Source organism: Sceloporus occidentalis, unplaced genomic scaffold (genome assembly GCF_023333645.1).
Source record: "Sceloporus occidentalis isolate IW3139 unplaced genomic scaffold, rSceOcc1.0.p SCAF_11, whole genome shotgun sequence".
Lineage (NCBI taxonomy): Eukaryota > Metazoa > Chordata > Lepidosauria > Squamata > Phrynosomatidae > Sceloporus > Sceloporus occidentalis.
Window position 1 is genome coordinate 534,632 of NW_028316991.1, and position 16,927 is coordinate 551,558.

The window sequence follows — 16,927 nt, forward strand, 5'->3', positions numbered from 1 at the left end:
AAATGCTTGATGTACAGGTGCATCCTGAAGGTAGTCTTGTCACAACTTTTGTGGATGTACCTGTACACCTATTGGGTAATGAAGGGGTTAAACTAAGTACACTTATAAATGTGAACACAAATAAGGGAGCCAGGAAGAGTTCCAGCTTTGGCAGATCACCTATGGAAGATGGAATATTTATTTCTGATATTATTCATTAACTGCTATGTAGAAGCAGTTGTTTTCAATTGCTGTACCATATTTACTGTATTCAGTAAACAGCAGAAATATCTTGTATATATCTTGACAGGCTTCATCAAGTTCTACAAAACAAAATACTATACCATATGGCAAAAACAATCTGCACTACTAGTTATAGAGCAGATGTGATTTGGGTCAATCCAAGTTCATTTTGATCCCCTCTTCCTTGGGGTGTGAAAGAGGTCATTTCCACTGCTAGTCATACTGGCTTATGAGTCCTGTCACTTCCCCTTGTGAATGTTTGGTCTTGCACTATGTTTCCAACTCTGCTGGTTCCTTGACGTTCCAGTCGGAGTTTTGATGGGAAGCAAAAGTCTTTGAAGCATCTTTTGAAATTTTCATCCAAGAAAGCATACAATATTGGATTCATGCTACTGTTTGTATAGCCCAAAGCAATGCAAAAATAATAAATAGAAATAACTGCAATATTTTGGGGAACATCTACTAGTGCCTCTACCAGCACAAAAATGTGAATAGGGGTCCAGCAAACAATGAATACAGCAACGACCACAAGTACAAGTCGTGTTATACGACGGAGATTTCTATCTTTTTCACGGGATCCAGAAAGTAAACGGACATTTTTGAGACGTAATATCATTAAAGTATAGCAGATTGTTATAATAAATACAGGTATTATAAATGCAAAGATAAACACACAGATTTTCATTACAGTATCCCAGTACCAATAGTGACTGGGAAACTGAAGGGCACATTCTGTTGAACCTGGAAAAAAGTAGAAAATATGTTAGAATTTTTTTATTTGATAAAAGGAAAAAACAATTAAGTGATTGCTATAGTGTAATAAATACCATTTCTAAAGTTAAAAAGAAGTTTGAAAATATTTGAGTTATTGACACCAGGACTAATTTTGTTATAAAGTGGTAAAAAATGGTCCAATCACAAAAAAGGGCAGAATAACCCTCCCACAGTTCTTCCACCTTTGAAAATTATTTCCAGAATTGTTCTTTTTACATACACTCCCAATTGCTTTAAAATGTGAAAATATTTAAAAACGCTCACAGCTTATAATTTAAGTAAAAAAATAACAAACACATTTTGAACACATGAACTTCGTCATCCACTTATTTCTAAACACAAGCAGGTCCTAGAGGGGGTGAATTCCCACTTTTTCTAGTTAAATTTAACATGCTTCATCCTATATTTATTAAAATTATATCCCCATGCTAAATGACCTAGCAGACTATTGATTTATCCTGTAATAACATAAAGTGAAGCAGTTGAACTGTCTAAAACTTTCACCACTTAAAATAATGCTATGGTGTTTAAGATCAGGTATTTAGATGAGGTATGGACAACATATACATCTTATTTGCTTCCCCAGGACCATTGCAGGGTTCATATAAGAGTTCCAACACAACTGTACTGTACAGAAGACACAAATTACAGGGAGAAAGAAAGAGAGAGAGAGAGAAATAGAAGAAAGGAAGATAAATATGGAACAAAAGAGAGAGGAAGGGAGAGGAAGGGAGAGAAAGAGAGGGGAAAAAGGCAGTAAAGACAGGAGAGGTAAATGTAGAGAAAGACAGAAAAATAATCAGAGAGACAGAAATACAAAACAAAAAGTAGGTGGGAAAAGGGATGAAGGGGTAAAAGAAAGAAGAGAGTAAAGAGTGTATGACACACATACACTAGTACATTATGATTTTAAAGAAACACTGTCATGAAAATAAAGTGATATGTCACGTGAATTTTTGTTGACGTGCAAAGTGCCTTTTGTCCCAACCACACACTTGGAGGTAGAAAACAGTTGATTTGCTGAATAGGAAACTACTTATTATTTAGAACTTCATAACTTATAATGGAGAACTGCAATCATCAGTAAACAGTATTTAAATAATATAAACCTCTTCACCACTGAGTAAGTGCCCTGTCCTATAAACACCTGCCTAATCGTCTACCTGGGCAGTCAAAATCCACTCAAAATGATTGCCATTTTAATGCTCTAATCAATGTCTCTTGTGTGAGCTGTAGCACAACAGTGCAAGCATAATAGCTACTGGGTGGTAACTACATTTCTGGGTAACATGGGTAATGCAATATAAGCAGCAAATACAGTTCTTTTATCTGGAAACATATTTACTAAAACTAAAAATGAGGACCATGGACCATACATTCTATGCACCCAGTGGCTAAAACGCAGTGTTGCCACATATTTCAATTTTACCATAGAACTGTTTGTTCAATTTCTGTTTATATAGTATTTCAGGTTATTTATAGTAATATATTTTGTATCCTTTTAACAGCAGAATTTATTTTCCCATAATGAACAAACAGCCAGTTAAACTTTAATACTGAACATCTGTTTATAGGAGAACAAATAAACAGAATTTGCTGATGACATGGCAAGCACCCATCAGAATGTTTAACAACTGTGCATATGAATTTCTTTTGTCTAAAAAAGCACATGTGCATTAGTGATGTGAGTGTTGTGGTACAGTCAGTAAGACTCTAGAGCCTGAAAACAGTGTAATAGGTTTACAGATGTGTACCGAAAACAAGAAAGCAACAATGCTACACTCACAAACCAATAAACTGCCAGGGGCAGTGGGGGGGGGGGCGGCACTCCAATCCACCACATAGGAAGACTGTGGTGATGGGCTCTGTCTTATTGCTCCCTTGTGAGGCAGACAATTGATGCTGAGTGCCAGACTATGACATCATATCCTGGAGCTCAGCAGAAAGGGGATACAGTTTTGAAATTGCTTGTATGTTAGGGGAAAAAGTGTCAAAGGGCTAGGATGTTTATAATTATGGGTAAGCTTGAATGTGCATGTGTAAATGAGTTTATGGCCAGATGTGAGTTTAAGGCCAGGCATTTGTAAGGGTAGTGTCTATAAATGTATTCTGACAGTCTACCCATTATTTTTACTGTTTTGATCCAAGAGGGTATAAAATAAATTAAGGATGCAAGTGAGCCAGACTTGGAAGAACCCCGACTTCTGGGGTAAATCTTTTACTAGCAGTCTAGGCAAGTCTTGTGTGCAATCTGGTTTCTGGGGCAAGTCCCTATGTGAGCAAAATGGTTGCAGGGGCAAGTCCTGTGTGTATGTGCGATCTGGATGCTGGGCAAGTCCTGTGTGTGCATTCTGGGTGCTAACACAAGTCCAATTTGTGCAAATTTGTGGATGCAATCTGGGTGCTGAGCAAGTTCTATGTGTGCATTCTGGGTGCTGAGGCTAGTTCTAGGTTTGCAATCAAGGTGCTGGGCAATGTCTGCAATTTAGGGTTTCCATCCATTATTTATTTGATCTACACATTTAATGCTAATTTTCTAGTTCCTCTATTCCTGCAATGCTATGTTTCCATGTATATCCACAAATACAGGGTTTGTATGTCTTATTCAGTTGATCTATGCCTGCAATGCTGCATTTATAATTGAACTACACGGGGGAGAAAAAAAGAGATGTAGCATAGTAAAGGTGTCGACTTTGTCAACGTGGGGGGCAAGTCATTCGTATGATGTGTTCCCATGACTCTGCCCCAAGGGTGAGATACAGGGGGGCGGCAAAGATCCTTGCTCCAGTCCTTATTTAAATTCTACACTCCCACAATAAATATTGTCAATATTTGTGGATTATAAAAAAAACTTACATTTTAATGTAATTCACAAAGTTCCCATTAATGTTTTTTTTTTTATTATTTGAAATGTGTAAATTATGTAAAATGTATTTTGAATAGCATGAAATACATCTCATACATTCAGACATACCATCAGAAATTTTGGTGCCTCCAAGAACAATTGCAGATATTCCAACAGAGGAGGATAAAATCCAGATGCATACATTGATACATTTGGCTTTTAGAGGTGTACGGAAATCCAAAGCCTTTACAGGATGACAAACTGCAATATATCGATCAACACTCATCATGGTTAAGGTGAAGATGCTGGTAAACATGTTATAATAGTCAATAGAAACAACAATTTTACAGATCACATCTCCAAAAGGCCAGGAGCCCATAAGGAACGCAGTGCTTTGGAAAGGCATTGTGGTGGTCACTAGTGCATCAGCCAGCGCCAGATTAAAAATATAAATGTTGGTTGCCGTCTTCATTTTTGTATACCTATTGGGAGAAAAAAGCATAATAATATTGATGAAAAATTTACATATTAAAGCATCTGTTGTGTTTTCCTCATCCCTTTCCTGTTCCAAAGAATAATGTTCCTATGAGAAGCACAACTTCTCCCTCTCTGATATAAGCAACCTAGCATGTTTAACAACCTCCCATGTTGATGGCATGAGCGAGACACTGTTGGGTCATTGCTGATCCCAGTCACACGAATACACACACTGCCAGAGCATATCTGAAAGAGCATATCTGCAGATACCAATACCAAACCCACACACATTTTACATTTCCATTGTAAGAAAATATTCCTTCAGATCAGTTTCGTAATTTAATCAAGTTAGTCCATTGTAATTTATAATACGTGACAGCACCATCCGAGATTTTTTAATTTTAAAGTTTGGGAAAATATAAAGGTAAATGTGTAATTATAATATGATAATTATTGTAAACACTACAGAAATAATTGCAAAGAAACGAATATTATCCCGAGTAAACTGAAACCATTTAAGGAATCTGTAAAAATAGGTTCTAGAATAACAGGAATCATTGCGTCAATCATATATTATAGTAGTCAGCATTATTATTGATGATTTCTTTTTTTAAATTGTTTTAGTTTTATAAATTCTTTCAGCATAGCAGTCAGGGCTTTTTGGGGACAAAGTTGTCACTGGAAAGTTGTTTGGGGAGAAAGTTGAAACTGGGAAGCTTTTTGGTCACAAAGGTGGCACTGTTTAGCTGTTTGAGAACAAAGATGGCACTGGGAACTGTTTCATGACAAAGTTGGCACTGGGAAGCTGTTTGTAAGGCTGACACTATTAAGCTGTTTGGGGACAAACATGACAAAGACAAGCTGCTTGTGGACAGACGTGGCACTGTTAAGCTGCCCGGGACAAATATTGTCAAGGCAATCTGATTGGGGACAAAGATGTCAGAGACAAGCTGTTTAAGGGCAAGGATAGCACTGTTAACCTGGGGGGACAACATTGGGAGAGACAAGCTGTTTGGGGACAATGATGGCACTGTTAAGCTTGGGGACAATGATGTCAGAGCCAAGCTGTTTGGGGACTAATATGGCAGAGAAAAGCTGTTTCGGGACAAATATGCCACCATTATATTTGGGGACAAAGATGACAAAGACAAGCTGTTTAGGGGCAAGGATGGCATTGTTAAACTGGGGGAAACAATGGCAGATATGAGCTGTTTGGGGAGAAGAATGACACTGTTAAGATGGGGGACAATGATGGCAAAGACAAGCTGTTTGGGGACAAATATGGCACTGTTAAGCTGTTTGGGGATAGAGATAGCACTGTTAAGGTGTTTGGGGACAATGCCACAATCCCGTATTAACCCCTACTATACAATGGAAGACTTAACATCTGCTAGAGGCAGTGATTTATATGAGGGGAAGGGACCAGGGAGTTTAACTAGGTGATATTTAGGGATTTTGACTTATATACAAAGACAAACTCAAAGAAACGAAGAGTCTTTGAATTGTGCGTCTTCGTTTATGTGTACGTTTATCTGCCATGTTTGCTTGTTCATTAATTGATTTGAACAATGAAACTCTTATAATCAATAAAACAATTGCAATGGTGCACGAAACAACAAAATATACATGTAGGTGCTCAGTATCCACGCTTAATATATAGAGGAAGAGGTGGAGCTCAAAGCGGAAAATGTGGAGCCTAAAAAAGAGTGGTGGAACCAAAAGATGAATGAATGAGGTTTATAGAGTAAGGTGTGGATCATACGCAGGAAGAAGTGTGACTTACGCAGGAAGAAGTGTGACTTGTGCAGGAAGGGGTGGGGCCCCTGGAGAGGACTGAAAGCAAGCCTGCTACCCACAGATTATGGACCCTGTCTCCCTGCCCTGGTCTTCAAGTGCACCCCAGAACTGGTTAGTGGGACAGGTGCCTCTTGCCAGCTCCCCTGCATTTACAACTCTAGGAGCAATGGAGCTGTGCTGGCCCCAGTTCAGTCTTCTTTTAAAGAATGTAACTGGTTGACCAGGAGAGCTGTAGTAACTCCCAGAAATCACCCAGATGTATCCTCCTGTTGTCCCCAAAATCACTTCCAGCACCAGTCAGCATGCACACCTTGCCACACTCTGCTATGTGTACCCAATAAGTAGACACAACTACCTTGAATTGAGTACAGCAAGAATTAACATTTTATTGTTGTAAAACATAGTCTCATATATCCACAGAACTGCATTAACATAGATAAACAGAAACATGTATACAACCCAACCTTCAATTCCACTGGCAGCAATCCAATTAATGGGATTAGTTAAACAATGGAGTTCCTACCTGTGTTATCTTTGTTTGACAGCCAGGCCATTCTGTCATACCTAGTATTATAACTGTTTCCATACACTAATTCTTTTATCACCCTTTGTCAAAGTTTATGTTCTTTCCACACACTTTGAACTTTAGTTATGAATTTACAGCTATTAGTATATGTTACATCCCAACATATGTTCAGCAACATCTCCCGAGTACAGTGAAATCACCCATGCATATATTTGTCGGGTTGTTTGATGGCTAAAAGGTCACTTTGGAGGTGCACATTTTTTCCATTTTGACATCTGGTCAGTCTGCGACTATGTCCTATTTTGGACATCTTTGAACTTGGCTAATTCAATTTACCCCATCAAACCATACATTTTTTACCAAACATCCAATGGGTATTTCAAATGCTAGTATTTTAACTCTTTCCTTGCCAAGATTTTTGGGAATGATGTAGCACTAATTTTAGCACTTGCCCCTTAAAATAAACCTTTTGTTTAAAAATTTTGTTTAATTTTTTAAACTATATTTTTCTTCTTTTTTACATATTTTACTAATCACACTGTGATTAGAAATGTGGTTTTCACTGAGCTCCATATGGATGAATGCAGTACCTGGAGTATTTGGAGAAACACTCTTGGAAACTTGTTTATTTTATAATGGGCACCGCCATCTTGTGCTTGTGACCGCTCCAGAGTTGTGTCCTGGGGTAGGTTCTCAGTGTCACTGAATGCCTTGCTATCAAGGCAACTCAGCATGGTAATGGGGAAATTATGATTTATGGCTTATTAAGCTTAGACAATTACATGGTTTTGGAGTACATCAAGGAGTCAATAAATGGTTTGTGAGTAAGTATAGTATTATAGTGGGCCAAAAATATTGGGTTGGAGAAGTTTAATGAGGAACTCCCACCATTAGTAGTGTCAAATAAAAATGTTTCAAAAGTATTGTGCTTTTTTATTTTAAGTTTTAGTTTTATCACAATAGAATTTTCATTAGATAATCACTGCCTTGTGGTAAACAATATGGGTCAATGCCAAGAATGGGTCAGTGCAAATTACCCACTCTTTGCCATAAATTACCCAGCTTTGCCATAAAGCTTAGTGTGATATTTGAGTAGAGAATGTAATAAAAAATACCACATGGCTGACAACAATGGCAGCCTCCAGGTCTGCAAGTTTAGCAAAGCGAAATTAAATAAACCTTCAAAGCAAGAAGTTTCCTTTTTTGAAGTTTCCTTTTGTGCAGCTGGTGGTTTGAACACTTTACTGGTAGGTGTCTCTGCCCAAGCCGAAACACCCCAATTCTGAATCCTGTCATCTCTTGTCGAAAATTCAAAAACTAAAATATTTCCAATAAATAATGTAAATGTATGATTTTATTCTGTCTTCCACTTGACCCACAAGAAAAGAATTGCAAATTTGCATGTTCAAATATTACAAGACTTAGTTCAGCATTGGGGACAAAAAATGTTTTTTTCTGCTACTTATTTCAAACAAAAGGCTACACATATTGGGATGTTTTAGAAAGTATTGGTTTTGCATTAGAAATAAGCACAATGCAATGAAAAAAGAAATCTACTTTTTGAAATCAAAGTAACAACAAAGATGGTTTAAGATGGTGCAAAGCTATCCATAGCCACTTCAGTAGATTAAAGGACTGGATCAAAGAGAGAATTTGGTAGTGACTCACAAGGGAATAACTAGAATATTAATGTCTCACAAAATAGTAAAAAGACAAATTTTTTATATAATATATGGACAAAAGTATTGGGACACCTGACCATTACACCCACATGAACTTTAATGCATGTATTTAAAATGGGATGTCATTAAAGTTCCTGTTGGTGTAATAGTCAGGTGTCCCAATACTTTTGACCATATAGTGTATATATGTACTGCAGCTGTCTGTTAGTTGTTTGTGGGTCTTTCGCCTTTCTGTCTTTCTTGAGGTGATTGACTTGGCAATTGCAGAATTTTCCACTTCTTTGACTTAAAAAATTCCTGGGTTCCTTTTGCCATATGTTTTCGGTCATTGTAGATCTGTAAAGTGAAGCGCTGTTCAATCAACTTTTCTGAATTAGGCTGAATATGAGCAGACAATATATCCCTGTATACTTCAGAATTCATCCAGCTGCTTCTGTCTTCTGTCACATCAATAAAGACTAGTGACCCAGAGCCATTGGAAGCCATGATAATGTGGTATGCTTCAGAGCATAAGTTGTTCCAAGCCTTCTCCATACTTTTTTCTTCCCATCATTCTGGTACAGGTTGATCTTAGTATCATCTGCCCAAAGAATGCTGTTCCAGAACTGGGCTGGCTTTTTTAAGATGTTTTTTTGGCAAAATCTAATCTGGCCTTTATATTCTTTAGGCTTATGAATAGTTTGCACCTTGTAGTGAACCTTCTTTGTTTGCTCTAGTGAAGTCTTCTATTTATAGTAGACTTGGATAATGATATGCCTACCCCCTGGAGAGTGTACTTCAATTGGCTAAATGTTGTGAAGGAGTTTTTCTTTACCATGGAAAAGATCCTACAGTTATCCACCACTATTGTGGTTAACCAGGCCTTTTCATGTTGCAGAGCTCATCAGTGCATTCTTTTTTTCTCAGAATGTACCAAACTGTTGATTTGGCCACTCTTAATGTTGCTGCTATCTCTTTGATGATCCTAAGGATGGCCAGTTTCACTTGCATTGAGAGCTCCTTTGACCGTATATTGTGGATTCCGACAACACCTTTTACCTGCTTAATTGATGAAGAAAAAATTAAGGAATAGCCCACACCTGTCCATGAAACAGCTTTTGAGTCAATTGTTCAATTACTTTTGTTCCTGTAAAAGAGGGGACTATATATTAAATATTAAAGCTGTAATTCCTGTAATTCCTCCAATTTGGATGTGAATAGCCTCAAATTAAAGCTGAGACTGCACTTTAAGCTCATATTCATTATTTAATGTGACTTGAATTTATTTTTGTAAACAGCCGAAATGACAACATTTGTGCCAGTGTCCAAATATTTCTGGACCTAACTGTGTGTTTTATCTCAAACTGTCTAGCCCCTTTTATGAGCTCAATATTCTAAATTTAACTCCTGCTGTGTCCAGAAAAAAACAATGATGATTACAAGTGACAAATATCCTCTACGTACAAGGTATATTTTGCATCCATATGTTCTGTATATTCTGAGACTTGCTGACTTTTAAGTAAGGGGTGGCTTTCAGCAGGGTAACATAGGACTAACAACTACTTTTCGTTTATGAAGGATCTGCCACCGTTGTGTTTGTGGCCTATCATTACCTTGCAAACAAGGATCACTCATGCTCCTAAGCATGTATCTTGGCATACATAGGTGACTGGGATATCAGCAAGAACTTATAAGTGATGGTCCAAAAGCAAGTGGCCTAAGACATTTTGTTTCAGGAAATAACCCCTGTTGTAAGTAAAATGTCTGTAAAAAGTTCACTTGAATATGTTTTAGTGTATACCACCCAATTGAAACTGAAAAGGAAAAGCAATTTATTTTAAAAAATTAAAAGCATTATGAAATACTTTAAACAGGAAGTTACTCATACACATACTTAGCTTTGGGTTATGTTGTACTGTATGCAAAAAGGAGAATTATCCTTACAGAGGAAGCACAGCCTGCCACCTTTTATAAGCCTCAATGTATTTTCTGGTAGGCACATAAGCAAGTAATTTAATAAACTTCAGGAGGTCTGGTTTTTACTTCTACTTCATATTAAATTTACAAAATTGAATTGCTGTGTACAAAACCGTAGCACCGATTTTGTCCTTTAGAAAATCTACATGATGCTGTCAACAAGAATGCCATAAAAATGAGACATATAATTCCTATCATAACTATGGTAGGATAAAACAGATTTATCAAAAATAATGTTAATGGTTCTTACTTGCTCATTTTGGGAGGATCATTGAAGCAAACTATTTTTGCTTCTCTGTGTAATTTTGTCCATGTTGTTAACCGTATTCCTATAACAAATGATTACCGACAGAGAGGCAGAAGATATCTCATGCTCCTTAAATAAATCTGCTCAGAGACACCATTTCTCGGAATTTGCATGCATGCATATGAATGAACAACCATTAAGAGGGTGCTTACATGTGTCTTGAGACTCATCTTAGCCTATACCTATTTATAATGATTTAGTCTTCACTAAATATGGTGTTCCACTTAGACAAACCATTAAACATACATTTTGGCAGAACGTTTTTAAATTCAACAAAGTTGATGGAATAGCTAATTTACCTCCGCCAGATTTAATTACATTTAATATTTTCTGTAATACACATATGGAGCTTAAATACAACATGAAATCAATATGTACTATTTAATAACATTATAAAACTGTGAATGTTATACGTAAAATGCACAAACTATAAAAAATTACTTTATTCATAAAACAGTTCTTGAAATACTGAAGGATTAATTTCACAAGTAATCTAAAATGTTACTTACCTGATTATCACAAACATCACTAGAGCATTGCCCACCAGTCCAACCACAAACACCATAGAGTAGACAGCTGTAATGATCACTGATATTGTAGGAGAAATGCTGGTATGGTTGCTTCCATAAGTGGGAGAGTCAGAATACTCACTTCCATTTTCAAAGTCTCCCAAGCCAAGAATCCAACTGGAGTTAGAATAACAGCTTGAAGAACATGCAGGTGCACAACTAGGTGAGCAAGTAGTACTCACAGGCAGATGATCTGATCCCTCACGAAAAATTTGAACTGGGGATTCCATCACCATTAATGGGCTGAGAAATACTATATACAGAGAGAGAAGAAAAAAAATTCTGTCATGAACATGACTGATTAAATAAGTCTGGAAGAATTTGAAAAAACTTTAGTTTGCACTGATGTGTTTAGGGTCACAATGACAAAATAGTTGTCATAGAAGAAATTGATTTAATATATCCATAATAAGCTTCAAAAAAAAGGACTTGAATATATCTCTAACTTTTATACTCTGATGAATGTTCCATGGATCAGCATCGACCATCCCTGATGCTTTGAGAGGTATTTAAAACTGCGTACTATAGAGTTAGATCAGAATGCTTACTTGGGACTCAAAAGGTGTTGTTATCATGTAACAGTATCAACGATTAATCATCTTGCAAACCACATAACTATATGCTTGTGTTTTTTTCAGTGTAGTTGATCCTATACGCCAAATACGTTTTTGCCCGAGATGACAGAAACATAAAGACAGATTATGTTATTGCTTAGGTGCTCTACTCATATCTGGGGCCCACCATTGGATGGAACACAGATAATCCAAATTCATCACAATAGGTAAGACCAAGGAATATAGCTGTGATCCGGCAAAAGGTTTTTGAGCTTCACAAAATGGGAAGTGGCTATAGGAAAATAGCAAAAGGGCTATAATTAAGAAGTTTCAGTCAACTGGGAATGTTATGAATCAACCTGGAGGTGGACGTGTGTCCATACTGTCTCAATGCACTGTGAGGACTGTTTGAGTGTCCAAAAAATCTCCAAGGACCACAGCTGGAAAACTGCAAAGTTAGTTACTTCTTGGGGTCAGAAAGTCTCCAAAACTACAATTGCCAAACGTTGCTCCAAAAGGGTTTCAATAAAAAAGCCTCTACTTTCATCTGAAATCAAACTCAACCGTCTTCAGTTTTTTTAGACACTACTGGAATTTGAAATTGGATCAGGTTCTATGGTCAGATGAAACCAAAATAGTGCTTTTTGGCAATAAACACCAGAGGTGCGTTTGGCGCACACAGATAGGTAGCCATATGGAGAAGTACATCATGCCCAGGGTTAAATATAGGGCTGGCTCTTTAATGTTTTTCTGCCAGAGGACCTGGACATTTTGTTAGGATAAATGGCTTCATGGACTCAATCAAATATCAAAAATATATTAAATGAACACCTGACTGCCTCTTCCAGAAAGTTTAAAATGGGCCGTGGTTGGATCTTCAGCAGGATAATGATCCAAAATATATCTCAAGATCAACAAAAAATTGTTTACTGACCACAAAATCAAGGTCCTGCCATGGCCATCCCAGTTTCCTGAGCTGAACCCCGTAGAAGGCATGCAGAATGAACTAAGGTGGAGAGTCCACCAGCATGGACCTCGAAATTAGAAGGAACTAGGGTAATTCCGTATGGAGGAATGGTCGCAGATCCTTTCCCATTATAGAAGAAGACACACAGCTTTTATCTTGGCAGACTGAGGTAGCACAAAGCATTGATTAAAAGGGCATCCATAATTGTGCCACACACATATATATATATATTTTATTTTTTTTGATAAATCTGTGTATTTGCCCATTTTTCGATATCCATGAGAGCAGAGTATGTTTGTGTATTTTTTGAAGAAAAGATCAAAAGGTTAAGCAATAAAGAAAATTTTTCACAGCCTTCTTTGCTCATATTTTTGCATTGTGAAACAATTAAGCCCTAATTACTGCTACAAGAGAGATACTACTTCCTCTTTTCAGACCACCTTTTAGTTTAAGTACCAGACTACTCCCTTAGGTTGCTAACTAGCCTAGCTCCAAAATGCACGTTTGGGCGATACAATCCTCGTCTAAGGATGAAATAGCAGCAAACACTTTTTAACGCTTTGAAAAAGCCTTTGTAAAAGCGAAACATGTAGTGTGCTATTTTATACTTTTTATTCTGTAAAGTATAAATAAATAACCTTTTTACATTGCTCCTGGGACCATTTTCTTTTTTTTTTTATCAAGAAGGACACCTGCTGTTCCAATATCCTTGGATCATACCACCTACACCTGCAGGAAAGAGCAACCTTCAAATTGCTCTGAACCACGATTTTAACCAACACCTGAGTACCACACCATTGCTGCTATTTCATCCTTAGGCGAGGATTGTATCGCCCATACGTGCATTTTGGAGCTAGGATAGTAGTACCACATTTTTATCTCTTTTTATATATATACCTGGAGTACTACACCATTGTGCATTCTATTTTGTATTGTTGAAGCGCAACCACTACCCCCTTTGTGAATTTCTACTATCAATCAAGCCAAGAAGAGGAAACCTTGGCAAGTGGGCTGCTCTATTTTATGAATGTTTAAGGACTTTTAAGAATCTGTTTTATACGTTTTTAACAAAGAATTACCTTTAGAAAGTCCTGTCTAGCGCTTTTTCCACCCCCCTTGTTTTATATTTTGTGTAAAATTACCTTAAGACTAGATGGCAATCTCACGGGTACGGTTCTCAACTCCTGATGTGTATGTATTGTGACATTCATGTAGGATTGGTGGTGGAAGGGAGGTATGTTTCTCCTAGATTCCTTTCCTATGTGAAGTAACACGTGAGTATTCCACCTGCTAGGTGATTAATTTAGGTGAATGAGAGGGCGGATATAAAAGGGAAGCCAGGAGGGCAGGTAGTTCTCTGGCTGAGGACATAGAAAGCCTGTCTGTGGGAGAGACATGTGAGTAAAGGTTGCTGGACTTATTATTGTTAAGTTGGCAGAGAGAAGCTCTCCAGGTGGTAGTGAGGGACATCCCTTGTATAGTAAGTGCCGGACAGGCAAGGTTTTTCTTTTGTTGCTGTGTTATATTTTTTGTCTTTGCAACCTTTCCAATAAACCTGACCCTGTGTCAGATCGCACAAACCTACTGCTGTTTGCCTGGTGTGAATGAAGACGGGCACTTGTCCCTTGTCCTCAGCGAGGGGCGATCCCAGACCTACCTCACAGTATGTATTAATGTATATTTGTTATGTTAACTGCCCCATTTGAATTGTACAGCATTGCATAATTTGTTAGTACTTAATAAATAGAAGGTAATAGCCATAATAATAATAATAATAATAAAGGGTTTTCTAGTTATCAATTAGCCTAAACAAATTTAAATTTGGAACACAGGGGTGATGGTTTCTGATAAAGGGCCTCTGTATGTATAAAATAGTCCATTAAACTAAGTTCCTCCCAGTTACAATAGTCATTTACAACATTAACATAATCTACACTGGATTTCTGATCCATTTATTGTTATTTTAATGGACACTACTTGCTTTTCTTTTAAAGGACAAAGACATTTCTGAATGACCTTAAACTTTTGATTAGGGATTCACCGATATATTGGTGGCCGAAATATATCGGCCGAAAAGGGGATTATCGGCAAAATGCCGAAATTAAAAGAAACGGCCAAAAATAATCGTCCGCAGAGGCCAGTGTGCGAGCAGTGTCTCTTGTACAGGCCAGGAGAACAGGAACGTCACATGACTCCGTTCCTTCTTCCCCTGGGGCGGAGAGAAGAAGCCGGGCCTCTGCAGAAGTCTGAGAGCGAGAGGTCTGCAGTTCAGGTAAGGGGGAGGGTTTATGACCAAGTATGCATGAATTAATTTTTATTGATATATATGATAAAATTAAATTCATTTAATATCAATCCTATATAATCTATGCAGGTGTGATGAGACACTTTCTCAGTGTATGATTTCCCTGCTTCAATACAATAGAATCAAAATATTGCACCTAGTTTAATGCTTGAGGCGTAATAATTCATAAACCCTTGTGTACTGGCAAAATGAATCCGATTTGTATGTGAGAAAAATGTGTGCCAATAGTTACTTCAGATTTGAATAGTTTCTCCTGCAGGCAGTTGTAATGGTAACTAATAGATTTGTGCATTTGGATTCGTACGAATTGCAAATTTACCGAATTTTGTCAAATTTGTTTATTCATATGAAAATGAGGCCATATCTCCCACAAAGTGGATGAAAATGATGCAAAAAGCTTATCAGAATTTTCATCTGACAATTGTGGGCCCTTTCACATGCTTATTCTGATTCATTCTCTCTCATGCTCTCTTAATGTTTCCTTACCTTCGCTGCTTCCGCATCTTCTTGTTCTTCATCTTCCTTCTTTCATTTTCAACCTTCTCTCTTTCATCTCCTCTTTTTTTATCTGCTATCTTCGTCCTCATCTCTGCGGAAATAACGTGGTGCAAACTTCTCCCACAATGGTATCTCTTCAAGTGGCATCCTCTCCCTTGATGAACCTCACCAAAAGCGCTGCAATTTTGCCCTACGGTGAACTTCCGCCAAAATGGTGGGAATTTCAATGACTTCCTCTCCCCCCAATCCCGGGAGAGAACATCACCAAAGGCACAAGTCTAGTAAATACCATTCAATTATTGATTGAAGCTAAAACAACCAGGATTTTTTTTACTTATTAAATTTACTATGTATGTATTATTATTATTATTATCTTTTATTTATATAGTGCCAACAGTTTACGCAGCGCTTAATACAATACATAAATTCAAGGGATATGACAAGACAAGAATTGACAGACTAAGACAAACCGATACATTTGGTGGAGAGAGCCCTGCTTACAATCTAGAGGCACTATTTTGTATTGCCACTGCTCTCAATTGGAATGTATTTAATGCCCTGTTATTTACACAGTCTCAGTTGTCATCATATATAACCCCTGCAGTTTTCACAATATACTGTGATGATATAAAACCAGTACTATTTAGTAGATAAAAAAAAAAAAAAGCAATGGTGTCACTTTTTTTCCAGGAATCAGCACTACAAACAATGCTTGCCTGAATAGTGTATTTTATTCACGTAAAGGAACAGGCGTTTACTGGCTACTGAGTACAGGGTTAATTACTTAACCTTCTCTGCTCTCATTGGAAGACTTCTAAGCTGCCCATTGGGCCAGCCAACCAAAGTAAATGAAGGCAAATGGTTCTTCGGAATGATTCCTACAGAAATACAGTATTTACAAAATACACATATCATAAAGTAATAAATGCCTTGGGTAACTTGGTGTTCACCACTTCAAAAAAATTATCTATACATGACCTGTTCATTGTTTACTTGCATAGTACTTTTGGAAACAAACATCTCTTCTTGGTGTACTGTTTTCTGATATTATATGATTTCAACCATTTAGGTAGTACCTATGGAAACAAAAATCGTTTCTATTTTTCTGCCCAGTCTGGTTTTCCAATATTGTATGGTAACCATCACCACTCTCAGGGACTGTGTGTTATTTATGTCAGTTATCTTACAGGTAATATGTATTTTTCCTTCCCTTACTATAAATAGATAAACATCATCTATAAACGTTTTCATGTATTAACCTCCCAGCTTCTGTTAAATATAAACTAAAAGGTCTAACTATTTTTCTGTCTATCCATCTATCAATCAATCATCTGGTTTTAGCTATATTTAATGATGTATTTAAATTTATATTTAATAATAGTTAAATCTCCTGAATGCAGACCATTCGAGTGCCATAATTTATATATACATATACTTATTTTGGCACA

The 16,927-nt window shown here is 37.1% G+C and overlaps 1 protein-coding gene across 1 annotated transcript; it reads right to left on the minus strand.

The window, feature by feature from the left end:
* Positions 1-439: 439 nt before the first annotated feature.
* On the minus strand, positions 440-11,385 carry LOC149305399 (delta-type opioid receptor-like). Its single transcript, XM_089477307.1, has 3 exons — positions 11,096-11,385; positions 3,971-4,323; positions 440-963 (listed from the first exon to the last, which is right to left on the minus strand). Exons 1-3 carry the CDS (start codon positions 11,383-11,385, stop codon positions 440-442), a joined length of 1,167 nt encoding a protein of 388 aa, XP_089333433.1.
* Positions 11,386-16,927: the final 5,542 nt, after the last annotated feature.